General features: G+C 43.8%; 1 protein-coding gene across 9 annotated transcripts in view; it reads left to right on the top strand.

Moving 5' to 3' along the window:
- Nucleotides 1–25,941, top strand: part of AAK1 (AP2 associated kinase 1) — a 169,123-nt gene that overhangs the window by 47,537 nt on the left and 95,645 nt on the right. For all 9 annotated transcript variants that reach the window (XM_060026435.1, XM_060026436.1, XM_060026437.1 and 6 more), the window contains exon 3: nt 24,465–24,583. In XM_060026435.1, coding sequence (XP_059882418.1) covers nt 24,465–24,583 — 119 coding nt within the window. The remainder of the gene's footprint in view (nt 1–24,464; nt 24,584–25,941) is intronic.

Consider the following 25,941-nt stretch of genomic DNA (forward strand, 5'->3'; position numbering starts at 1 on the left):
CGTGTGTGTGCCCAGCTCTGTACTAGGCCCTTTTTCAAATATTTTTTTCTTTAATGCTTCCTAATAGCCTTGGGGGAGAAAGATTCCAGGTCTGCAAAATATGAATAATGACTTTCTTGAGGTTACATAAACACATAAGTTTTGTTGCTAGAAATTCAGTCACAAAACCTTCCGACCTGAAGGCCATGCCCTTTTCCTTGTACCACATGCCACATCCTGTGTAAAGCTTTTGATCTAATCCAAACCTACTTTTTGAATTAGTGACTCTTAAATTTGATTTCTGATCTTCTCATTAGGTTTTGAAAATCAAGGCTTTGATATAACAATCCAGGAGAGATACAGGACTTGGGACATGGCTCTAGAGAGGGAGCATAAGGTGTCACAGTCTGAGATGTGTGGTGAGGGTGCGCACTGAGCCCCTAGGCCAGCCCAATAGGACCAGGGGCCAACACAACCGGTGTCCCAGGCCAGTGTCAGAACTTGGAAAACTCAGGGTGACCAAAGCATAAATGCTAAGCTAAGGTCCTTGGGGAGCCAGAAGTGGGAGGGAGGGAGGGAGGGAGGGAGGGATGGACCTCCAGCTCAGAAATATCTCCCATTGTACATCATGTCAATTGGAGATCACTAGTCTCTCCTTTTAATAGAATAGTCTTTTCTTTTAAAATTAAGAGATAGCTTGAATTTTTATGTACTTTCCTTTTTTGGTAATACTTATCTGGGCTTCAGTTTTTGAATGCATGAATGATAATTCAGGTTTATTGTAATGAGGAAATGAGAACACATATGTGAATTACTTTTGCAAACTGTAGACTGTCCATACAAATACCAGGCATGGGACCCCAGCTTCCCCCCAAACTAACAGATTGGTAAGAATGGCAGTTTTGTTGTTGGGCGAAGGCAGCAGTGATTTTTGGAGCGTAGATAAATCCCGGAGTGGGAAACTGCATTGGGAGTGGGGTGGAGGGGATGTAAATGAGATCTCTGGGTGCCTGGAGGTGGAGGTCGAGGGAGATGCAAGACCAGACCTGATTTCTTGCCAACCTGGGATCTTACTGAGAGCAGGAGCTGCCTGCGTGCATGTGGACACCACCTTGTGCAATCTTTAGCTCAGTGAGGAGTTGTTGAGAGCCTGACATGACAGCTAAATGTGTTGGAGTATCCTATAGAAATTGAATCACATGAAGGACTTCCCTGGTGGTCCAGTGGTTAAGACTCTATGCTTCCACTGCAGGGGGCACGGATTGATCCCTGGTCAGGGAGCTAAAATCCCGCATGCCGTGCAGTACAGCGGAAAAAAAAAAAAAAGTCTTCACATGATATAACATTTATATGTGAGGCCTGTAATGGAACCGATGCAACCAGGGATTGGCATGCGTCTACGTGACAGTGTGGGAAACCAGGGCACCAAGAGAGAAGGTTGCTTGTTCAAGTCCACGCTACTCAAAACTGAAGCTAACAGCAACCTCCTGACTCTTACTTCTCCCTCTCTCTCCCACCCTCTTTCTTTGCTTCTATCAAAACATGGTATTAGTGTGTTTTCAAGAGCGAATTACAATGGAAGTTACCACAGTTGTAAAGCTCATCAGCGCAGGGTCTTTGAGGGAAGTGTGGAGAAGCTGGTTAGAGAAGCGGTATTGTGTAATGACCCAATTATGAGGCCTGCCATCTGCTGAGGAGTCACGCCTGCTTGGTTAGGATTCCCCGATTGTGTATTTCAAGGAGCATGCTAGATCGTTAAGGGAGCTGCGTGTGCATGTGTGTGTGTGTGCGTGTGCGTGTGTGTGTGTGTGTGTGTGTGTGTGTGTGTGTGGTAGGTAAATGACATTAGAAACACTAGTGCCTTTCTTGAAGGAGGTTGGTACATTGTGGGAGGAGGGAGATGAAGCAGCTTTTGAGGGTTCCTAAGCAAATGTTACCCACTGGCATAGAGAGCAGTGGTAGAAGGTGAATTATTCTGTAGAAGAGGCTCCATGTGTTAGGGGAGGAGTGGTCAGGTGAAGGTGGCTGTCAGAACATGGCCAGAAACTCCAAGTCTACCTGGAGATGCAAGTGAGACATTTTTTTCCATTAGGACAAAGAGTGAAAAATCCATTTTGTTTTTTTAGTGCCTAGATTGTACTACGGATGAAAACATTAAATCCAGGAACCATGAAAAAATGGGGCTAGGTCAATGTCGAACTGAAACGTAAGCCACTATGCTTAGGGACCGGATGCTTAGTTGCCTCTGAAGGGACTCAGGGCTGGGAATCAGGTGAAAAAATCCTGCAGCTGGCAGGCAAGTGGCAGGTGAGGGGAGTGTGTCTTTGGAACTGTTGTGGGTATTGTGCTCAGCTGGAAAGGGGTCTTGGCACTGTGAGCCATGAGGCTGAGACCCCGGAGGATGCTGACACACTGTGCACTAAACATACAAGGAGTGACTCTCAAGGAAAATATCAACCTTTCTAAGCAGTTTTTAGGAGAATCTTTAACAGAAAATCTTTGTCTTCAGGTTTTGAAAATGTGCCTGTATCAGGAAAATGAGCAAGTGATTGGAGTGAACATCCCAGAAGAAATAATGTTCGGCCAATTCTTACTCCTCCCACCTGTCAGCTCTTTTAATTTATTTCCTTCTGCTGCTCATCCCCTACCCTCCAGTATGAAAGCAGTGTTGTCTTTTAAAGAATCGATCATTCACATCCCTGCATAGAATTTAGGAAGTCGTTTGGTGTGTTTCATGTCCCTAAAGCATCACCAAAATGTGGCAGACACCCAGCTCCAAAGGTCAGAAGTTCCTCTGATCCTTTAATCCAGTGCCACACTTATTTTACAGATAAGGAAATGGAGGCCCAGAGAAGTGTAGCAACTTACTCAAGGTCATAGCTTGTCCTTTGTGGAACTTGGACCAGACTTGATCTCCTGACTCCTGGCTGCTTGTTCTTTCTGTTGCCCCTTGCTATCTCTCACATGGAGATTTATTTGAAATGTTGTCAGGAGTTCTGTGGCAGGGGCAGTGACACATGATTAGGTGGGTGTGTAACTGCACAACTCATGGACATAAGGCTCTGGGCATTGTGTGGTGCTCTCACTGGTGTCTTAACTTCCAGCAGAGTCCTCAGTCAGGAAGAGCTTTAAGGATCTAGACATCAGCATTCTTTTTCCATGAGTTTGCAAAGGCTTCGGAACAGGAAGTTTTGTTTCCACGCTGAGCCTGCGTCTTCTTTTCCCTTTGGCCACCACTTCTTGTTGGACCCTGTTTCTGAAACAACCTTGGGATAGCCTTTGTCTCTTTCCCAACCTTCCTACCATTCACACTTGAGATTCAGCCGACATCTGGCAAAGAGGTTTCTGTGTAAGATCTTGAATAGCCATTTAAAATTTGGAATATGGTATATTTTGTTTTCCCCAGTGGCAGATGTTTTCAGAGAATAGGAATTTGCAAAGTCATTAGCTTCCTCCCCTAGACAAAGACAGCCAGCATGGTCAAACTTCCTGACCACCTCTCTTACCCCTAAGCCACTGGTAGGGTTTACTTAATTTAGTCACACACACAGGTTTTCATATAAAGAGATACTCTGATTCTGTTATAAGTGTTCTCAGTATACTGCTATTTTTACTTCTTACTTCAAAAAGATTTGCAATGTCCCTGATCCTGGAACAGTGGTCCCCAAACTGGCAGATGATCTGTACTGACCGGGAAACTTAAAAAAAAAAAAAAAAAGATCCCAGGACCCCACCCATGACTAGTGAATCAGACTCTTTATCAGCATTTAGCTTATATTTACCAACTACTTTATCATCGATGTAATATGTACTTGGTATATTGGATACTTAATAAGTGGCATATGAATTTATCCAGAGCCTGCTGAGAGGACAAAAGGTTTCGTTTTTTTAAAACACTTAGTGCATTACGTTCAGTGCAGCATTGTAAAGCGAATCTGTTTTTTTCTGCAATAATATAAGAATGAATATTGAAAGTCATTCTCTAAACATGTTCAGAAACGGTTTGCTTGAAAATGGACCGGCCCACCTGCGCAGTGCCAAATGGGGTCTACTAAACTGCAGCGAAATGTTTTAATCAGGGCTTTAACAAAGGCAGTAATTAAAAAATGTACACTCATGGTAAATGGGTTGAGAACTGACATGAATAAAACACTTTGAGTAAAATATAGGTTATTTTGTTAATTTGTTTTGAAACTCAGCACCTTTTAAAAAGTTAATTATTAAAAAACACAATCCTAAAATATACATTTGGCTGTCCTTCTCCTCGGGCAGGTGGTGACTGTCGTTTTGCATGTAGACTGAATACAACAATAGCACATGCTCTGCTTGAAAGCTGTTGCGTATTAATACTTACTGCCTTCACAGAGGTGGTCTCATTCAGTCTTCCAGTTTTACAGATGGGGAAGCTGAGACCCAGTGAGGAGAAGTGAGTTGCTCCAAATGTGTTGATCAAGACTTTCTATAGGCACATAGTAGTTACCTACTTAAAGTAGCTGAAATGCAAAAGGAAAATGTTCCAAAGATAAGGTGGGGCGTCTCTCAAGGAACCTGGGAGCAGGAGTGCTGCTGACCCTGGGCAGGGTCTGAGATGAGGAACAACAAGGCTCTGGGGGGTGGGCTGGGGGGCCTCCGTCTCTGTCTCTCTTGTAGCTCTGCTTTTTTTCTGCTCCTGCTTTGGTTTTCTCTTCCTCTCTGCATGTGGACTTCTCCGTTCATCCACGTCGCTCAACATGGCTACCGTACCACTCCCACTTGCACTTGTTACAGCTTAAGTTGCATGCACAGACTTCCACCAAATTCCACTTTTCCGAGGGAGAGAAACTGATTGGCCCAAGCTTGAGCCAGATATCCTTACTGATCCCATCAATTCCAGCAAGGATGAGGGTGAGGGTATTAGTTAATCAAACATGACTGGTAGGGGAAAGGGAGTGTCCAGAGAGAGGTGAATCGCTGAGGTGAGCAGACACCCTGAAGTTGTATTCTGAAAGTACACTAAGAAATTGTTGTATTCCAGGAGGAAAATGAGGAGGACTTGAACGAAGGCAATGGCAGTGAGTATGGGAAGAAGTAAGCAGATTTGAGAGAGATGGAGAAAGATCAATGAGCTCTGGTAGTTAGTTGGGTTTTGGGGAGAAGGAGTTGTTGAAGATAGGGAGTGGGGGAGGTGATGGTCACATTCACCATAATAGGCAACATGGGAAAGGTGGCTTGAGACAGGTCGGGGGGACACACGGGGCTTGATTTCAGTTCAAACATGTTGAGTTTGGAGTGCATGTGAAAATTACAAGTGGAAATGTCTATCGAGTTAATTGAGAAAGTCCAATATATGGGTCTGGACCTCTGGGGAGAGTTGACAATCTTGTGAATGTAATTAAAGGATGCTGAAATGCTTAATGGGTGAACTTGCTTAGGGAGCATTTATAGAGTGAATAGATGCAAAAGGAAAATGTTCAAAAGATAAGGTGGGGGGTGACTCAGGACTGAACCCTGCAGAAACACTAGCATTTAAGGAGCAGGGAGAGGATGAAGAACTCTAAAGGAGATCAAGAAATAGAGAGTAGGAGAACTGAGCATGCAGTGTCCTTTTCTTTGGAAGCCCAAAGGGAAAGCTTTGGGTTCAAGACTGTCACCAGTGAAAAGTATGCATGGCAGTCAGGTGGGATAACGTCTGAAAAATAGTGTACTGGACTGAGGTGCAGAGCAGGCGTTGGAGAGGGCAGAAACCAGATTACAGGAGGTTTCTGAATGACTGGGAGGTAGACTGTGGAGGGAGAGAAGAATATAGGCAATTAACAATGTCTGGTTGTGGAGAAGAGGAAAGGGGTAGTAGCCAGTTAGATCAAGAAAAGGGTGAAGAGTTGTTTTTCCTAGAGTTGTTTTTCCTCTTTTTTCTTTCTAAGATCAGAGAGACTTGGAGCATGTTTAAATACTGGAGGGAGTGAGGCGGTAGAGAGAAACAACTGAAAATACAAGAGAGGAGGGGTAATTTCTGGAAAAAAGTTCTTAAAGGGGGAGTGGCTGTCTCCAGAGACAGGAAGGGGGATGGAGGCAAAGATGGGGTTGATATAGAGAACTTAGAAGAGAGAAGGGTGTGAAAGTTGAGGGACACAGGGTGGATTCAGGACTTTTCAGGACTTGGGAACTGTTGGTAGGTTGGGGTGGTGGAAGAGAGGAGGTGACGGCTTTTGGTATTGAGATTTTCCTTAAACGATGCCTGAGAATAATTTTAGAAACAAAAGTGGGTAGTTGTGCTATACAGATCCGTGGGCATTTGGGGGGAAGGTGTTACACCCGGGAACAGGATCTCGGTGCATTTGTACTCTTGTCTGAGCCAGGTTGTTGATGTGCTTAGCATTGGACTCTCAGGTTTCTTTAGGATTGAATCACTAATTGCAATGAAGCAGGCTCACACCAGACAGCATCTCTTAATATTCAGCATCCAGAGAAAAGCCTAAAGGCATCTTTGTGTTCAAAATTTCACTGAAAACTGAAAAGTTCCCACACTTCCATCACATACTCTTGCTAACATAGCCTGTATGGTCTGATTTTGTCTAATGCTAACTAGTTTTCACTTCATCCAAAACCCTTGACTTGCCGTAATTAATTACTGCTAGAAAGCCAAGAGGTAAGGTTCCGTGTTCCCTTTTACAGCCCTGGGAGTGGGATGCGAGTGCAGTGAGTTCTCCTTCCTCCTCCTCCACACAGGCTTTCCCCTCCGGCTGAGACCCATTTCCCCGGTTCCCCTTAGTGAAGATGAAGGTGAAAGAGATAACCAAGGACGGTGACAAGAATTTGAATTTAAAAATAAGAATACCGTCTCCTCCATCCCCACTGCCTCCCTGACCTAAAATGTAAGCCCCATTGAAATGTGCGGCTACTTGGTCTGGGTCCTTTACACCTCCTGTGGGGACAGATGTGGTGGGGATCAGTACCTGCCCTCCTTTCTGCCGCAGTGTAGATTGCAGCCTGCCTCCTACTGTTCGGGGACTGCAGAGGGCAAGAGAATATGGTAGGGCCAGCAAGGAGGAACTGTAACTCAAGCTTTGTAGCTGAAATTCCTCCCACAGTCTGGTCCTGCAGGCAGGTCTGGGAAATGATCTCCTCCACTTTGCTGGAAGGTAGAAGATGTGCTGAAAACTGATGCCCCAGTAGTTACTTGGCGCTCTCCCATATTGTCACTCAGCTCTCCCTGTCACGGGGTGGTGAGGGGGGGTTACCTAGAATGGAACCCAGTAGGAAGAGTGTTGGGGCACCACTTTGCCCCCTCGTGGTGGGGGAGTACATTTTACAGCGTAGCCTGGTTCCTCAGGACAGCACAGCAGCCCACTCCTAAATGCGTGGTGCCAGAGGTCAGTGACGGAAAGTTCAGTGAATTCTCTGCTTTGCTCTGGCTCACTTTTCTTATTGGTAAAATGGGACTTGAGTCTCTGAATGGACGATGGGTAATTCGATGAGAAAATCACAGTAGAATGTGCTAGAGGAGCCTTAGAAGAATGTTGTGTAGGTGGGCTTTAGGAAATGAGCCTGCTAGGCACAGATCCAGGCCACTGGACATGGGCCCAGGTTATTGGGGTTCTGCTGCTTACGGAGTGAACCAGTGGTTCCCCATCGGATGATGGGTATACTAATACTTGCCTCACAGGGTTGTCACGAGGGTGCAGTTAGAGGATGCATGTGAAAATGCTCGGCACAGAGCTGAATCTTGATAGTGCTATTTTTGGATGTATCCTAAACAGATGTGCTATCAAGTAGCTGGAAGAAGTGAAGGTGGATGGAGCACAGGCCATGTGGCCCGAATATTGTGGAGTGTTCTATTGTATGTTTCTTTCTCTTTGTATTCTGATTACTTTAGTGTTAACAACAGAGCAATTTCTCAGCGTGCAGTCCAGGGTGGTGATGCTTCTGTGATCATTGACTTGACCTCTTAAGCTCAGAGGCCTTTGTTTTCTAGGCATATGTGCCTATGTCAGTCACCAGGTGAACTCAGGCCTTGAAGAACGTCTCATAAGCATGGTTAATTGAGTTGATTATTATAATTCAACTGGTATCCACTTGCTTTTGTGTTTGTGTGTGTATCGTGTTTATACCGCCATGAAACTCAAGCATAGTTGTTAACATATAAATATTTAAAAATAGTATTCTAGGGCTTCCCTGGTGGCGCAGTGGTTGAGAGTCTGCCTGCTGATGCAGGGGACACGGGCTTGTGCCCCGGACTGGGAAGATCCCACATGCCGCAGAGCGGCTGGGCCTGCGAGCCATGGCCGCTGGGCCTGCGCGTCCGGAGCCTGTGCTCCGCAACGGGAGAGGCCACAACAGTGAGAGGCCCGCGTACCACAAAAATAAAAATAAAAATAGTATTCTATTAAGGACTAATGCTCCTTTTATAGTTGGTGGGTGTCAGTCATTGTATATCATATATTTTAATCATGGTAAGTCACTGAAAAGAGAGGTTGGGCTAGAGTCATGGTCTGGGGAAACCTGGGAGTGTACGTGGGGCTTTCTAGACCCCTCTCAGGACCACTTACCTCTCAAGGCCATCATCTTTCTCCTTTTGTACCTGCTTAGTGCTGCCATCAGGCTGCACAGGCACTGCTCCACCTCACTGCCGTGACCGTGTTGGAGGGTTGGGAAAATTTCCCAGGAAATTAGCCAGTCAGGATTACAGTAAGCATAGAAACAAATTAATGCAAAAAACCCACGATGAACAAAATATCAGAATTTTAAATAAAGACAAGATCAGCCATATTGGAGCCTGAGGCAAAACGAAAAACCAGTACTGATCCTGTCTTTATTTTATTTTATTCTATTTATTTTTAAATTTTACTTATTTTTGGCTGCATTGGGTCTTCGTTGCTGCGCTTGGGCTTTCTCTAGTTGCGGCGAGCGGGGGCTACTCTTCATTGCAGTGTGCGGGCTTCTCATTGTGGTGGCTTCTCTTGTTGCAGAGCATGGGCTCCAGGTGCGTGGGCTTCAGTAGTTGTGGCACGTGGGCTCAGTAGTTGCAGCACACGGACTCTAGAGCGCAGGCTCAGTAGTTGTGGCACACGGGCTTTGTTGCTCTGCAGCATGTGGGATCTTCCCGGACCAGAACTCGAACCCATGTCCCCTGCATTGGTAGGCAGATCCTAGCCACTGTGCTACCAGGGAAGCCCTGTCTTTATTTTAAAAATGATATTTGTTCATCATGGATTTTTTGTATTAATTTTCATTTTAAAATACATTTTAAAATATTATTTATCTTGATTACTGAGTTTTGGGGCACTCCCATAAATTTTATGCTCCAGACATGTGCCTTACTCCCCTCACCCCAGTCCCAGCCCTGGTTTTACACCAAAGGCAGGGGAAATTTTCTCTGCATGGAATTTTGTGCATTGGTCCACCTTGCTGTGCTCCTTCCTGGTCCTTTTTGGAGACTTACCTTCTCAATACGCCTCCCAGGGTTTGGAGGACAGGTTTTTCTTTAAAAATAAACAACAAAAGGAGGGGTTTTTTTGTTTGTCTGTTTTTTATAATTTAAGAAAGATAATATATGGTCATTATAGAAAATTTGGAAAATAAAGAAAAGGATAAGGAAGAAAGTAATCAACTGCAATCCCATCATCCTCAGGTAAATCAGTCCTTAGATCTTCCTTAGATCTTTGTATATTAATGCAGGTTCTATTTTAATGTAAATCTAATTTTTAACTTAAAAATTCCCACTCTTCAAGTGCAATTTTTAATATGCTGTTTTAACACTGTTCTGGATGCTTTCTGTTAAACGAGGCTTATGGTTAAAACTATTAAAATTTAGATCATATCAGAGCTCATGTATTTTATAAACATACTGGTGCAAGGTGTCTTAGGGTCATCGGGTTTCAAGGAACAGAAATTTAATTCAAATTAGAGTAAGTCAAAAGGAATGCACTGAATAAATATAGGGGAACCTTCCAGAACCCAACAGCAGGAGGTGAAGCTAGATTTTGTGAGTCTTGCAAAGTCATCAGGTATCTCTTTTGTCCATCTCTCTCCCCTTGGAGCCTCATAGTCTCAAATTGCAGCTTCTTCCAAGTGTCTGCTCTGATATCTTGCCTTTTTTTGCAAAACACTCTTCTCTGCTTTTTTGTGAGCATGGATGTGACTGACAGTAGCTACCAGCCTGGTCTGCATGGCTGTCCAACACTGTCTGACTCCGGTTCCTGAGTTGTTACTAGGATTCTCAAGAGAGAATGTGTGCCAGCTACCCACTCCTGGTCCCGGTAGCAATGGCCAGGAGAAGGGAGCCACTTGATGTAATGCATCTAATCATTATTTCAGCATGGGGTGAAGGGTAAGGTAAGCTAGACTAATGTGTTTCCTACAAAGAATAAAAATAAAGTAAAATCTTTGCCCTCTGAGAGAATATAGTCCTCAGGAAAGACTGCTATGCAGACAAGTGGGATAATCATCAGGGTTAGAAAATAAAGTAGGGATGGGCATTCTGTTAGGTCAGAGTTCACATAGGAGGCCTGGTTTGAGCTACACTTGGACTTACAGTTACTCATTTACTATTTAAAGAGAAGGCAGCCATTCCAGATAGAGAATACCAGCAAAAAGCACCGAGACACCGAAGGACACTGGCCAGGCCAGTGTGGGCTCCAGATTCTGTTGCGACTTGCATGCCACATTAGGGGTGGGATTTTATCTTGTAGGTGGTCGAGGCAAGAGGAGTATTCTGAGCAGGGGAGCAACATTACTGGATCGCTATTAGTTTAGGAAACATCTATTAATCATCTACTATGTACCAAACACCGTGCTAGCCCTGAGGACTCCAAGAGAAATAAGAAGCTCCTCTTGCCATTTTAATTTTCTTTGGTGACTCAGAGAGCAATGTAGAATGTTGTCCTTACGGTTTCATAGTATTCAAAGTCCTTAAACTGGTGTTTAATGATAACATCAAAGTATACATAGTATACTTTATGCAAAAAATATAAAGTATCATATAGTATATAATAAAGTATTATGATAACATAACAAGTATTTCTACCAAGGCAGAAAAAAGTGGTTTCCTGTTTCCTTTAGCCTGTGTAGCAGGGGGAGATGAACATATGTGGGGGGGAGCCACAGTGCACTGTGATGAGTGCAACAATAGAGGTGCAGGCCAAATGTGTGATAATGTGAAAGCCTGGGGGCGATTATCAGGGAAAGGGAAGAAAGACTTCATGAAAGAGGTGTTATTTTAACAATCTTCAACTCCTTTTATCTAGCAGAGGATTGGGTCAGGGTCTTTGAGGCAGAGGGAATGAAATGCAGCAAAAAGGTTAAAGTTCTGAAAGCTTGGTGGTAGAGGAGGGAGCATGGGGAGATAGAGCTGGGTGAGGACAGGGAAGTATTCAGATGATAAAGGTCTAGAGCAGGGCTTCCCTGGTGGTGCAGTGGTTGAGAGTCCGCCTGCCGATGCAGGGGACACAGGTTCGTGCCCCGTTCCGGGAGGATCCCACATGCCGCGGAGCGGCTGGGCCCGTGAGCCATGGCCGCTGAGCCTGCGCATCCGGAGCCTGTGCTCCGCAACGGGAGAGGTCACAACATTGAGAGGCCCGTGTACCGCAAAAAGTAAATAAATAAATAAATATAAATAAAGGTCTAGAGCATATGTTGTTGGTGGGAGTGTAAAATGATACAGCCACTTTGGGAAAAGGTCTGGCAGGTTCTTGTAAAATTAAACGTATACCTATACAGTGGCCTAGCACTCACATTCTTGAGTATTAGGTATTTACCCAAGAGAAATAAAAACATGGAACACAAAAAGACTTGTACAAGAACGCATAGAGAGCTTTGTTCATAATAGTTCCAAATTTGAAATAACCCAAATGTCTTACCTGTAAGAGAGAGGATAAACAGGTCAGCAGTAAAAGTGACAAACTACTGACACACTCCACAGTATAAACTATTATGATGAGGGAAAGATCCTTACACAAAAAAGCACATACTGTATGGTTCCATTTATATGAAGTTTTAAAGTTGGCAAAACTAGAAATAGATTTAAAAAATCAAAACAGAGGTTGTCTCTAGGGGGGATATGAGAGTGGGATTGTCTGGAAAGGGGTATGAGGGAACTTTCTGGGTTATGGAAAGGTTTTATATCTTGATAGGGGTTTGGGTTACACGAGTGTATGCGTTTATCAAAACTCATCCAATAATACACTTGAGATTTATACATTTCACTGTAACTAGATTTTATTTCTACTCGACCTCCACAAAAGAACCATGAATTCTGAATACGAGTTAAAGAGATGCATGCTGACGTGTTTAGGGTGAGGTGCACCGAGGTCTGCACCTTACTTGGAAATGCATCAAAAATAAGATGAGTTGATGTTTGTGTAGATGGATGATAAATATTTGATAAAACAAGTGGAGCAAAATGTTAATAATTGTAGACTCTAGGTGGTGAGTATATGGATGTTTGCTGTATGGTCTTTTCAATTTTGCTATGTGTTTGAAATTTCTCACAATAAAATGGGGGAAAATATAAATGTTCTTAACGTACTGCTGTGTTAAGGAATTTGGTCTTTATTCTGGCTTTGGGAAGTTAATGAATGCTTTTAAGAGGAGTTTTTAGATACGAATTTTAGAATGGAAAGAGATCCAAGGCATGGAAACTTAGGATTCTATTTTAGTTTCAGTAAAAAAAGAGAAGTATATGAAGGAGCATCAGGGATGGAAGAGAAGTGTGGATTCCAGAGAGGTTTAGGGGATAGAATTGTTAAGACTTGGGGAAATCAACTTGGGTGATGGTGAGAGTTGAGGTGGAGAGGAGATTGTGAACTGGTGCACAAGTACTGGGTAAGGAGCCACGACCTGGGGTGGGTGCATGACGGTGATGGGTAGTACAGTCAGATATCCTGAACCTCAGAGGAAAGGCTTTAGCGTGAAGTTAGGTTGGAATGCTCTGTGATTAGCTGTTGGGAGCTGAGAAAACATCACCCTGCTTCCCAGGATGAGGGCTCCTCTCCCACATAACTAGGAGGGTCGAGGCAGATTAGGATGACCTGGATAAAGCAGATGTGTCTGGAGATCAGTTCTAGTGAAACATAAAGAATTGAAAACTTTTATATCATGTACCTTTGATGTCAGTGCCTGTCCCAGGAGAACAGAAGACACAGCTTAACCTGGCTTCTGAGCTCAAATCACCACAGTAGAAAACGCTCTTTCTGGAACAGGATGCTTTTTCCGGAACAGGATGCTGTTTCTGGAACAGAGCTAGTTAACCTGATCTTACTACAAAAGCGCAAAGTGCAGAACATGAAGTACGCTTTGAAGCATGAAGTTAAAGTGGAATGTTCTGGAATTAGCACTTGGAACCTGAGAGACCGTCAGCCAAGCTTTGGCTTTGCCAAAACCCCAGTTCTCCTTTGGAGACTGTGGACCAGTAACACACATCAAACATTGGTGGAAATGATTCGAGCCGGAGCTTGAGTGTCTGTGGCGGGCGGTGACGAACCCGGGCACGGATGTCGTGCCCTCTGGCTGACCCCAGCTGCTCTCTTGGTTTGCACACCACTTACTAGAAGATTGCTGGCACCCGTGGCTTGGGCCGGGGGTGGGGTTGAGACAGTTCACGCCCGAGAGGCTCTCTGCTTCTTCGCGTGAGGGATGAGGCAGCACCGAGCAAGGGGGAGTTTGATTTCTTTTCCTTCTCAACTGAAGAGGGTTCCATTTCCAGCTCAAGTGTTCTTTTTAAAAGACGGCGTCACAGGCAGAACAAGTACCACTCTGCGACAGCACAGAGATTTCCGTGAAGATGCAGCTCGTGCGTGTTGCCCCAGTACGCTGTCCAGTTGGCTTAGTCTCAGACGACCCTCGGCCGTACTGAGCCACACGCTCAGGGTTTTTCTCTGGGGGGTGGGCTGCCTCTTCAGTTAGTGTCCCTTCTACCCCATGCTAGATTCTAACCTTCTGGAAAGCTGGCACTGTATATAGTGTGGTTTGGTTTGGTTTGGTTTGGTGTGATGTGGGATTTTTTTTTTTTTTTTTTTTTGGTTTCCTTAGGGTGCTAGGCAAGCACTTGAGGATCTTTTATGCAGGGGCCACTGTGCTGCATGACACAGCCACAGTGAGTTATTCGTTGTCCTTGCCCTTGTGCAGTTTACAGGGTTCAGGGAAAGAAGGCATCAAACCAGGAATTACCTACCTAAGTATTTAACTATACTCCTGCTACATTCCGAAGGAAAAGAGGAGGGTGCTGTGCGAAACAAGGATGTAACCTGATCAGAAGAGGGGGTGGGGGCCAGGGGCAGTCAGGGGAGGCCCAACCAAGGCGGGTAACACGTAGCCTGAAACTTGAGGGCTGACTCGTAGAAGCTGGTCAGGCCAAGAATGAGGTGAATAGGGCAAAAGGAGAGGCATGCACAGCAATCTTTAGGTAGCGTGGGGCACAAGCAACATCAAGAAGAAAGAAGGCGATTGTGGCTGGAACAGAGTGAGCAGTGAGAGGCTGTGGTGAGAATGAGGTTGGAGAGAGAGAGAGATCACATCCTATCATGCGGTGCCTTGCAGGCCGTGCCAGCATTTGGAGTTTCCTTCTAAGGAGCCAGAAGCCACTGAGGAGTTTCAAACAGGAGAATGATACTCAATTTCTGTTTTTATAAGATCACCCTGGCTTGTAATAATAGAGAAGAGAAAGTTGGCTCAGTGTGATCTGGGGATGTCAGTGAACAAAGGATATGGCCCTGCTGATGTCTCTCATCATTTCTCTCTACGTTTGCTAGACAGCCAAGCCCATGGAAACAGTTCAGACAAGGTGGGCCCGGTGGCTCTGGGAAAGGCCCTCTTCTGGTCGGTCTCAGCTGATGACAGGCCAGGTCCAATGTGCTCTGGTTCTATGTGCAGTAATTCACAAGCCTCTGGTGTGTGTGAGCGAACTTGATTTCTTAAACGCTAACCTTTGTTCCAGGTAGGCAGGTGCCTTCTCTGGAAATGTCTGTTATTATTATTATTATTATTATTTTTAAAGACTCATGCCAAAAGAGAATGGAGATGAACTGGAGATGTTCCCTAGTTGTTGCAGTCCTAGAAAGGAAGAGCCACCTGCCAGCTGTCCCGTGTTCAACCGGGGCTGTGGCCTTCATTGGGTTCCATTGATGTTTCTGTATCACTGCCAGAGTTTGCCAGTGGCTGACTCTGTGCCCACAGCTCCCGATGGAGAGGGAGGAAGTTGAGTACCTCAAGTCATCTCCCATCTGGGTGTTCTTCCTGCCTGGGGATAGGACTGCTTTGACATGTTCCCCAGAAAGAGTTGGCACATGGTGATTTTTAATTTGAGGCAAGTGAGGAGAGATTGATGTTAAAAAACAAACCCCAAGTCCCCACTGAAATCAGTGTTGACAAATGCTTCAAATTGACCTTTTCTCCTGCAGAATCTTTGCTGTGCTCCTTGCCATCTGTTCTAGAGTTTAGAACATTTTTGCTCCTTCCGAAACTTCTGGCCACGTTGTCTTGAATAAATTGTGGATGGATGTTTGTCAGCCTCTTCGTCGTCACTCCCCGTGGGAGCTGACAAACACTGCAGACAGTGCGCTCAAGTTCTCCCTCTCACCGGGCCACTGAGGGAGGCCAAGCTTTGGACAGGCCCCTTGGCTTTCACCATGTCTTTTCCCTAACCTTCCCTGATAATGGAGGTGTCTTGTAGGGTCCGCTGCAGGGAAGGAGGGAGGGACGGCAGCATGGGAGAGTGGACCAAGGTCAGGGCCAGGAATTGGTATGCCTGCTTTTCAGTCCTGGCCCTGCCTCTAGGTGGCGGTACTAGGGAGGCCACTTGGGCTTTTCTCCATGCCTCAGTTTCCCAGCTAGTCAAGTAGAGATTGTCGTACATGTCCTGCTGCTTCACAAGGCTCTCATAAAGGTTGAGGCAGGGCTGTCTCATTCAGTCCAAGCCTGGAAATAGGTTTCCTTAACTTGCACAGGGGTGAAGAGATTTTCTAAAGTTGTAGCTGGGATTTAAAAAGTGGGAGATTTCTCCTAAAAATCTAGCTTCTCTTGGAAATCAAAAAACTTGGCAACCCTCAGCCCACGTTCCTCCATGGCAGCAACTGGCCTCCACTGAGGAGCGGCTGCCCCGTGAGCTGGGCGTGCGCTTTCTGGTTTGCATGGTCTCACCACTCCCCGTGATCTCCTATCATTAGACTCCCTCTGTACACTTTGTTATACCTGCACTGTTTCCCTCCCTTAGATGATCTGTCTGGCCCCTGTAGGTATTTGAGTTTATGCCCTTTATCTCAAGAAGATACTCCAGATTTAGAACTTTATGGTAAGTCAGATATCTATCACACAAATACAAAGAACTTTGGTGGGGAGGAGGTAAGGAGGGAACCTATATTCATCACATACCACCTATGTGCTCGGTGCTTTGCCTGTCGTTTAATCCTCCCCAAAGCTAAGAGGTAGCTCTCAGCTGCCCTTGACAGGTGAGAGGACAGGGCCTCAGTGAGATCATGGCTTTCCTGAGCTGGGGTTTGAACCTCATCTGTTGGACTCTAAAGGAATACTCCACGGTCTCAGTATAAAGTGGACGTGGTGGCCCTGCCTCCCCCCGCCCCCCACGCTGCCTGTGCACATTTGTGTCTGTGGTAGGCTAGTAGGTAAGGGCCGTCTGCGTGACTTTCAGTGCTGTAGTCCTTTTTTCTTCATAAAATACTTTTACATAGGGCTACAGAATATTCTTTGGGTTTTTTTCTCCTTTAAAGCAGAGTTTCCCCCCTTTTTTCTAGCATCTTTTTCAGAATGAATAATAAGCAGATAAAAGGAAGCTGTGTGCAGAGCCCCACTCTTAAGTGGAGCCACTTTCCCTTGTGGGACCACTGCAGCACCTCCTGTAATCCTGTGTCTCTGAGGAAACCGTTCATTTAAATACCACTCATTTTGCCTTAATTTCTGCAGTTGAGGAAATGGAGACCAAAGAGATCCAGCAACTCGTCCAGTGTTGCCCTTTCTTTTACATCTCCCGGATACATCCCACTTTAACTGGGTTCTCTTTCTGATTCTTTAGTTAAGCTTCAGGAGGCTGTTTTATTCTAGTTTTCTCTTCCTCAAGTAATTCCAAGAGAAACTGCATTAAGTAAACAGCATTCATCAGAGTAAACCTTATTTTGCAAGAGAAATGCAGAATTTGTAGGCTGGAGAAGTGGAGGACACGAGCGGAGTGTGAAGTTTTCCTCACTTCGTTTTGTTTCCTCACTTTAGTTTGTCTGCTCTTATCTCACACAAGTGGAAGCCATTCCTAAAGGTGTAGATGGGGCTTATGATAGGAAATGAAGTCCCTTTTACCTGCAGGAAATAAGCAAGCAGCAGGTTTTAGTGCCCTGACTCTAGGCCCGATTTTTAAATATCCACCAAAACCTCTTTGGCAGCAAATCCAGAAACCCTGCTTCAGCACCAGGATGGGCTTTGTCTCATGGTCTCATCATTCTCATTGTCTGCCCCCCTGTTTCCCATCTCCGTGCATGTCACTGCTCAGATCATCAGTTTGGTGTTTTCCTTCTCTTCCCTATCACCTTCCCTCCCGATCCCTCACTCGTCCTTGCTAAGTGGAGTCACTGGTGTCTTGATTCATTCAGAACAGCCCCCAAGGCCTGGTACCAGCTAGCATGATTCCATATTTGAGATTAAGCCAGGAGAGGTACTACACTTACTTCAAAAGCCCCATTGCCAGTGTTGAATATTTATGGCCAGGCTCCTTGAAGAGGTTGTGTTTAAAAGATTTCAGTCAAGATAATGATGTTGATGACCATGATCTCTTGCTGATGTCAGAGTTGAGATTTTAGAAATTATATAACACCCTCCCCCCCGCCCCCCCCCCCATGTATTACAAATTCTTACCTGCCTTTTTCTCCCAGGATAGAACTAGGCATTTCTGTCATCTTTGCTTGAGAGGTAGAAGTCCAAGTTATCTCAGTAATTTCATTGGTGACTCCATGATCCTATGCTTACTAAAGGCTTTTATCAGTAAAGTGGAAAGCAGGTAATCCTAAGAGTTTAAACGATGAAGGATCTATTGGGAAATGCAAATTAAAACCACAATTAAAAACTACCACTGGCATTTTTCACAGACCTAGAACCAAAAATTTCACAATTTGTATGGAAACACAAAAGACCCCGAATAGCCAAAGCAATCTTGAGAATGAAAAACGGACCTGGAGGAATCAGGCTCCCTGACTTCAGACTATACTACAAAGCTACAATAATCAAGACAGTATGGTACTGGCACAAAAACAGAAATATAGATCAATGGAACACGATAGAAAGCCCAGAGATAAACCCACGCACATATGGTCACCTTATCTTTGATAAAGGAGGCGGGACTGTACAGTGGAGAAAGGACAGCCTCTTCAATAAGTGGTGCTGGGAAAACTGGACAGGTACATGTAAAAGTATGAGATTAGAACACTCCCTAACACCATACACAAAAATAAGCTCAAAATGGATTAAAGACCTAAATGTAAGGACAGAAACTATCAAACTCTTAGAGGAAAAACATAGGCAGAACACTCTATGACATAAATCACAGCAAGATCCTTTTTGACCCACCTCCTAGAGAAATGGAAATAAAAACAAAAATAAACAAATGGGACCGAATGAAACTTCAAAGCTTTTGCACAGCAAAGGAAACCATAAACAAGACCAAAAGACAACCCTCAGAATGGGAGAAAATATTTGCAAATGAAGCAACTGACAAAGGATTAATCTCCAAAATTTACAAGCAGCTCAATAACAAAAAAACAACCCAATCCAAAAATGGGCAGAAGACCTAAATAGACATTTCTCCAAAGAAGATATACAGTCTGACAACAAACACATGAAAGAATGCTCAACATCATTAATCATTAGAGAAATGCAAGTCAAAACTACAATGAGGGCTTCCCTGGTGGTGCAGTGGTTGAGAGTCCTCCTGCCGATGCAGGGGACATGGGTTCGTGCCCCAGTCTGGGAAGATCCCACATGCCGCAGAGTGGCTGGGCCTGTGAGCCATGGCCGCTGGGCCTGCGTGTCCAGAGCCTGTGCTCCTCAACGGGAGAGGCCACAACAGTGAGAGGCCCACGTACCGCAAAAAAAAAAAAAAAAAAAAAAATACAATGAGATATCATCTCACACCAGTCAGAATGGCCATCATCAAAAAATCTGTAAACAATAGATGCTGGAGAGGATGTGGAGAAAAGGGAACACTCTTGCACTGCTGGTGTGAATGTGAATTGGTACAGCCACTATGGAGAACAGTATGGAGGTTCCTTAAAAAACTACAAGTAGAACGACCATACGACCCAGCAATCCCAGTACTGGGCATATACCCTGAGAAAACCATAATTCAAAAAGAGTCATGTACCAATATGTTCACTGCAGCTCTATTTACAATAGCCAGGAGATGGAAACAACCTAAGTGTCCATCATCGGATGAACGGATAAAGAAGATGTGGCACATATATGCAATGGAATATTACTCAGCCATAAAAAGAAACGAAATTGAGTTATTTGTAGTGAGGTGGATGGACCTAGAGTCTGTCATACAGAGTGAAGTAAGTCAGAAAGAGAAAGACAAATACCATATGCTAACACATGTATATGGAATCTAAGAAAAAAAATTGTCATGCAGAACCCAGGGGTAAGACAGGAATAAAGACACAGACCTACTAGAGAATGGACTTGAGGATATGGGGAGGGGGAAGGGTAAGCTGTGACAAAGTGAGAGAGTGGCATGGACATATATACACTACCAAACGTAAAATAGCTAGTGGGAAGCAGCTGCATAGCACGGGGAGATCAGCTCGGTGCTTTGTGACCACCTAGAGGGGTGGGATAGGGAGGGTGGGAGGGAGGGAGACGCGAGGGGGAAGGGATATGGGAACATATGTGTGTGTGTGACTGATACACTTTGTTATGAAGCAGAAACTAGCACACCATTGTAAAGCAATTATACTCCAATAAAGATGTAAAAAAAAATAGATATGGGAACATAAAAAAAACACAAATATCACTACACACTCACTAGAATGGCTAAAATAAGAAGACCAGTAATACCAAGTGTTGATGATAAAACGGGGTCTGTATCCCTATGTGGCAGTAATTACCTTGAGTTGTACGGTAGCTGTTCCTTTCCGTGGGCCATGTGCTTGGGTTTGCCACTGTCTCCACCAGTCTCTGCAGCCTTTCCTGTAGTAACATTAAGAGGAGAGTTAGTTCATTTTTGAGGCCTCATTACGTGTCAGGCACTACTCTAGGGCACGAAGATACAAAGGGGAACCAAGCAGACAAAATCTCTAAATTCACAGTGAGTGGTAAGTACCCATCCACATCATCAAAAATTAGAGGGAGAAAGTTAGACCAAGAGTGCTATGTATTTCAGGGAAAGTGGGAGAAAGCATGTTTCTTTGTGGAAGTAAAAAAAATTTTTTTTTAATTTATTTATTTTTGGCTGCGTTGGGTCTTCATTGCTGCACGTGGGCTTTCTCTAGTTGTGGCGAGCAGGGGCTACTCTTCATTGCGGTGCACGGGCTTCTCATTGCGGTGACTTCTCTTGTTGTGCAGCACGGGCTCTAGGCGTGTGGGCTTCAGTAGTTGTGGCGCGTGGGCTCTAGAGCGCAGGCTCAGTAGTTGTGGTGCATGGGCTTAGTTGCTCCGCAGCATGTGAGATCTTCCTGGAGCAGGCTTGAACCCGTGTCCCCTGAATTGGCAGGTGGATTCTTAACCACTGCGCCACCAGGAAAGCCCAAAAAATATTTCTGTATTTAAAGTTAATAGGTAAAAGTGTGTCTGTGTCAAAATTATCCTGCCTCTTTCACTTACCTCACATAATGGATCAGACCCTTTTTCCCTTTATGATTCAATAAATTCATGAATTTTCCCACAAATGGATTTCAGTGTAATCATGGAGATTATCTTAGTTTCAGACAATGCCAGTAGGCAGCGAGATTGGCACAGGCTCCCGTGGGCAGACTGGCACAGGCTCTGCTGAATGTTAGCTTTTCTTACCTCTGTCCAACCTCTCCCCAGCTCAGCTTTAGATTTTTCCATTTAATCAAGATCTAGGGATGCACCTCAACCTGAGGTAAGCACCTCGGGCTTCCCTGGTATCACAGTGGTTGAGAGTCCGCCTGCTGATGCAGGGGACACGGGTTCGTGACCCGGTCCGGGAAGATCCCACATGCTGCAGAGCGGCTAGGCCCATGAGCCATGGCCGCTGAGCCTGCGCATCCGGAGCCTGTGCTCCGCAACGGGAGAGGCCAAAACAGTGAGAGGCCTGCGTACCGCAAATAAAAAGAAAAAACAAACAAACAAAAAAGCCATTAAGGTAAGCACCTCTCTTGAAGTCTTATAGCTGCCTTCTGTAATCCCCGCACCCTCTTTAGCTGTGGCTGAGAATCTTATTACCCTGATCTGTGTGGTGGATGTGGGCCTGTGGTGGAGAAGTGTCTCGAGTCGTGCTCTGTGCCCTCTACCTTAAGTTTACACTCTGTTTGGTCAACTACATGGTGTAAGTGGTTAACATCTTTAAAGGGACAAATCCTTTCAGGCTTCAATTTTTGATCTCATGATCAAGAAACCCTGATTTAAATGCTTCTCACCTGCAAATAAGCCCTTTTATAGGCATAGATGCCTAAAACGTGGTTCTGTCTATGTGAAGCATAGTGGTTCATTGCGTTGCCTTTAGATCTATGTTGGTCATAGGCTTTGAGGATCTGGGCTGGCTCTTCTCAACCAGTTGTCCTTGACTGGATCATGTGGTAGGCCTCTGACCCGTTTCTTCAGTCTGGTCTGGAAAGGTCATCTTGCTACCTGGCAAAGAAAGCTGACTGCTCCCATCTGGTGGCAGTTATCTCAAGTTGCCGCATCACCAACCTGCTTCTAAAGACTTGCCTCATTCTTTAGTGGTGCCATGCATCACAGAACTGCAGGAACTAGTCATTCCCAGCTTTTGTTCTGCAGGACTGTCAGGTGTGTCCTTATTCTCTAAATGAGTATTGCATAGTTTTCACTAAGATAAGTGAAGTGGAAAGAACATTTTTTAGATAATCAGGACGGTGAAACTGGTCCAGGTTCTGCCCATAACTAGCCATGGGATCCTAAGCCTCACTTGTTTCCTGCCCCCATAAAGCAAACTGCTTGGACTAAGGCTCTCTCGAAACACTACTGGTGCAAAGTCTGTAGTTCTGTGATTTTTTTTTTAATTCAAAATATCTGTAAAATGAAAACCCTCTTGTATTATTCACAAAACAATTATGACTATACATAGAAATTTTATAATTTATACTATCATTTTCCCCAATTTTATTTTATTTTTTTTCATTTTCCCCAATTTTAATTGCTAAGACACATCATGAATTTAATGGCTTTTGGCGGGGGGGAAAGGAAGACAAATGCTACTGCATTAAATGTACATATTTATTACAAGAAAATTCTGATATCCTAAAAATTAAAATGTAAATAATATGCATCTTAGAATTGAGGAGGTTTTTTTTGCATGTGTAATTAGACCTCTGCTTGTCAACGCACGCTAGAATTTTTTAAATCTTCTATAGTAAATACTCAAAATTGTAGAGTTAAATTGACAGCTGAGCAGTAGGAGTGGACTTTAAAGTATTACAAGAAAATGTTATTGAGGTACAAAACTTAGAGACATGACAGCTGAAATGAAAGATAGTGTGGTGAACTTTACTGTTTATCTGAGTACTGAAGAGCACAAGGACAGGAAATATACAAGCATGCAGTCTTTGATAAATCATTATCAAAATGCACTTTTGGAACATTTGAGCCCATTAAACAGTTTTTTTAACACAGAATTATGTGTGTATTTTATGAAAACGTGCAACAGTGCTTTATGACTAAAGCTCTCTTTGGTTGCATGGTACAGAATCTGACTCAAGTTAATTTGAAAAAGAACAGTTATTTTAAAGATACAACAGGAAATATCTTGAACATCAACAGACAGGTACTGGAGGGCTGCTGGGTCTCAGAGGATTTAGAGTGGAATGATTGGGACCCAAGTCTTATATCTCAGGTCTGAGGTCTCTATAATCACTGCTAATTACCTTGTATCAATTTTGCACGTGGCTGCTTGCCCCAGTACTATGCCATGACCTCAGCTCAACTTCCTGTACTGCTGACTTGTCTCTGTGTTCGGCTCCATCCAATTAGACATCACCTCCGTGCAAAGAATAGCCTAGCAATTTTTTTCACTACCCAGGGTCAGTGCGCAGGATAGTTCAAGCTAAATTATGCAGGTGTGTGAGCAGGCAGATGGACTAAGTGTCTGATATAACTGCTGCTTATCCCAAAGCCTTCAACTTTGATAGCTTTGCTGCACATTATCTACCCAAACCCCTCTTAACAGTGGCACTGAATGCCTCATACAGTGTTTGGGGAGTGAGGGCAAGGTTAGGAGCTCTAAGAATTTGTGGGACGCTAAGGCATAACCAATTCAGAGCACTGAAGAATTTCTTTTGGAGTTATAGTAACTTCTTTTAATGAATTATGAACTGTCTTTTAGAGAAGGGTTAGTGCAGACATTAAAAACCCTGCCCAGTAATCGTCATACTTGCCTGGTGTCTGCTGTGTAGAATAGTACTTACCTAACTATGTCTGTGTCTTCTCAACAGCCCATGAGGTAGGGAGGGCAGGAGGAATCCTCAGAGTGTATTGTTGATTTGAGTTGGGGGGTGGGGTGAGGAAGGATGAGAAAAAAGGAAGAGAAGGAGATTCTTGAAATTAATTGCCAACTATTCATAGAGCAATTATTGAAATAATTTCCGAGCCTCTCTTTAAGTGTTGGACTTACGTTTTTTTAAAGAAGTCCTTGGTTGAATCTAATCTCTTTGAGCCTCTGTTTTCTTCAGCTAGTAATTGTTGTCTTAAGGGAAAAAATATCACCCAGCCTCACAGGATTGTGGTATGAATTAAACAAGAGCTCAAAGTGCCTAGGATAGCAGTTGGAATGTAGTTGGTTCTTTTTTTTCATCCGTTCATTCATCTGTTTATCTGTAGTTTCTTTGGAAGATAATTACTGTTCTTCCTGTTTTCTTTTAGATAGACGTTTAGGAACAATTTTTCTTTCTTTACTTAAAGGACCTCATATCCTTTTTTTTTGAATTTTATTTATTTATTTTTTATACAGCAGGTTCTTATTAGTTATCTACTTTATACATATTAGTGTATATATGTCAATCCCAATCTCCCAATTCATCCCACCACCACCTCCCCCGCCCCTTTCCCCGCTGGTATCCAAACATTTGTTCTCTGCATGTGCCTCTATTTCTGCCTTGCAAGCTGGAGGAACAATTTTTCTGACTTGCTACCCAATCCCACATGTGATACCTTTGAGTCCCCAGAATCTTAAGAATGCTTTCTATGCCAGGCCAGCCCTAGGCCTAGCTGATGATGACATCAGTACCATTAACAGTGACATCAGCAAACTACAGCCACCATGGTCATTTGATTGACTTTTTAAACATGACTCAAAAGAGCTTGTATGTGTGTTTCTCTCACAGGTGGATTTGCTATCGTGTTTCTGGTGAGGACAAGCAATGGGATGAAATGTGCCTTGAAACGCATGTTTGTCAACAATGAGCATGATCTCCAGGTGTGCAAGAGAGAAATACAGATAATGGTAAGGCTGCCCCTCAGACTTGGGACTGCTTGTTTAAAATGGGGAGAGGGACTGTGCCCTCTCATGAGAAAGCCAATGGGGGGCTTCTTCCCTTCCCTGAGATGGCAGAGAGGCCTTGCACAAAATGGGAGGGAACAGCCATGGGGTGTAGGGCGCTGCTCCTGCCTTGGTCACTCTTAGCTAGAGAGTTGAGGAGAAAGGAGCATAGTGAGAGAACCGACCAATTTTCAGGTCAGAGAAATAGTTTGAGGCATTGGGAAAAATTTACTTAACAACTTCGTTCCCAGAATTAACTATGGAGATCCTAGCTTCCCAACAAACCTCCTCTTTCCATCTTATCATCTATCAGCTACCAGTCCTAGTTTTCAACCCTCTCAAGCCCTTCAGCATTCCGTGAACATATCCTTCCATACCTTTATATTACGTAAACGTAGTTCTTTCCCCCGGAATGCTTTTCCCTTTTTTTTTTTTTTTTTGCCTAGAAACTGCTTACTCATACAGTACTCTGTGATCCCATTTATAAAAGTCTAAGAACAAGCAAAAGTGATCTGTGGTAATAGAGATCAGAAAGTGGTCACCTGGGTGTGGAAAATTCACTAGAAAGGGGTATGTGGGAACTTCCTAGGCCATGGAAATTGTTCTGTATCTTGTTTTAGGTAGTGGTTATGGCTACACCATTGTCTGAACTCAGTTGGACACCTTAAGATCTGTGCATTTTATTATATATTAATTATATCTCACATCTTAAAAACTTAATAAGTTTTCAAGATTTAGGTTCATATTGTGTTTAAAGAAAGAGACCCTATCTGTTAGATATATGATGAAATATTTGTGGATGAAATAATATGATTTCTTGAAATGAAACGAGTGGATTTAGAAGAGAAACAAGACTGGCGATGAGTTGATTACTGTATAAGCAGGGTGATGGGTATATGGGAATTTGTTGGAGTTGTCTCTTTCTTTCACTTCTGTTTGACACTATACATTTAAGAAATTTGGATAGTCTTTGTGTTTCCACAGTACTTTTCTTTATGCCAATTATATTGCTTACCTTGTTACTTTATAAGTGATACTGCCTTTAGAAAGTAAGTTATTTAAAATCAGAAACTTTGTATTCCAGTACACTACCTGACATAAAGTAAATACTTAAACTTTGGATGAAATGAATGTGTGAATAATGGTCATAGCAGATGCAGATGTTCACCTAGAGGTGATGACTCCTTTGTGCCCTACATTTTAATACTCTTGGTTTTTTTTTAATTTAATTTTATTTATTTATACAGTAGGTTCTTATGAGTTATCTATTTTATACATATTAGCATATATATATGTCAATCCCAATCTCCCAATTCATCCCC

This window comes from Delphinus delphis, chromosome 12, assembly GCF_949987515.2.
Source record: "Delphinus delphis chromosome 12, mDelDel1.2, whole genome shotgun sequence".
In the NCBI taxonomy this organism is placed as follows: domain Eukaryota; kingdom Metazoa; phylum Chordata; class Mammalia; order Artiodactyla; family Delphinidae; genus Delphinus; species Delphinus delphis.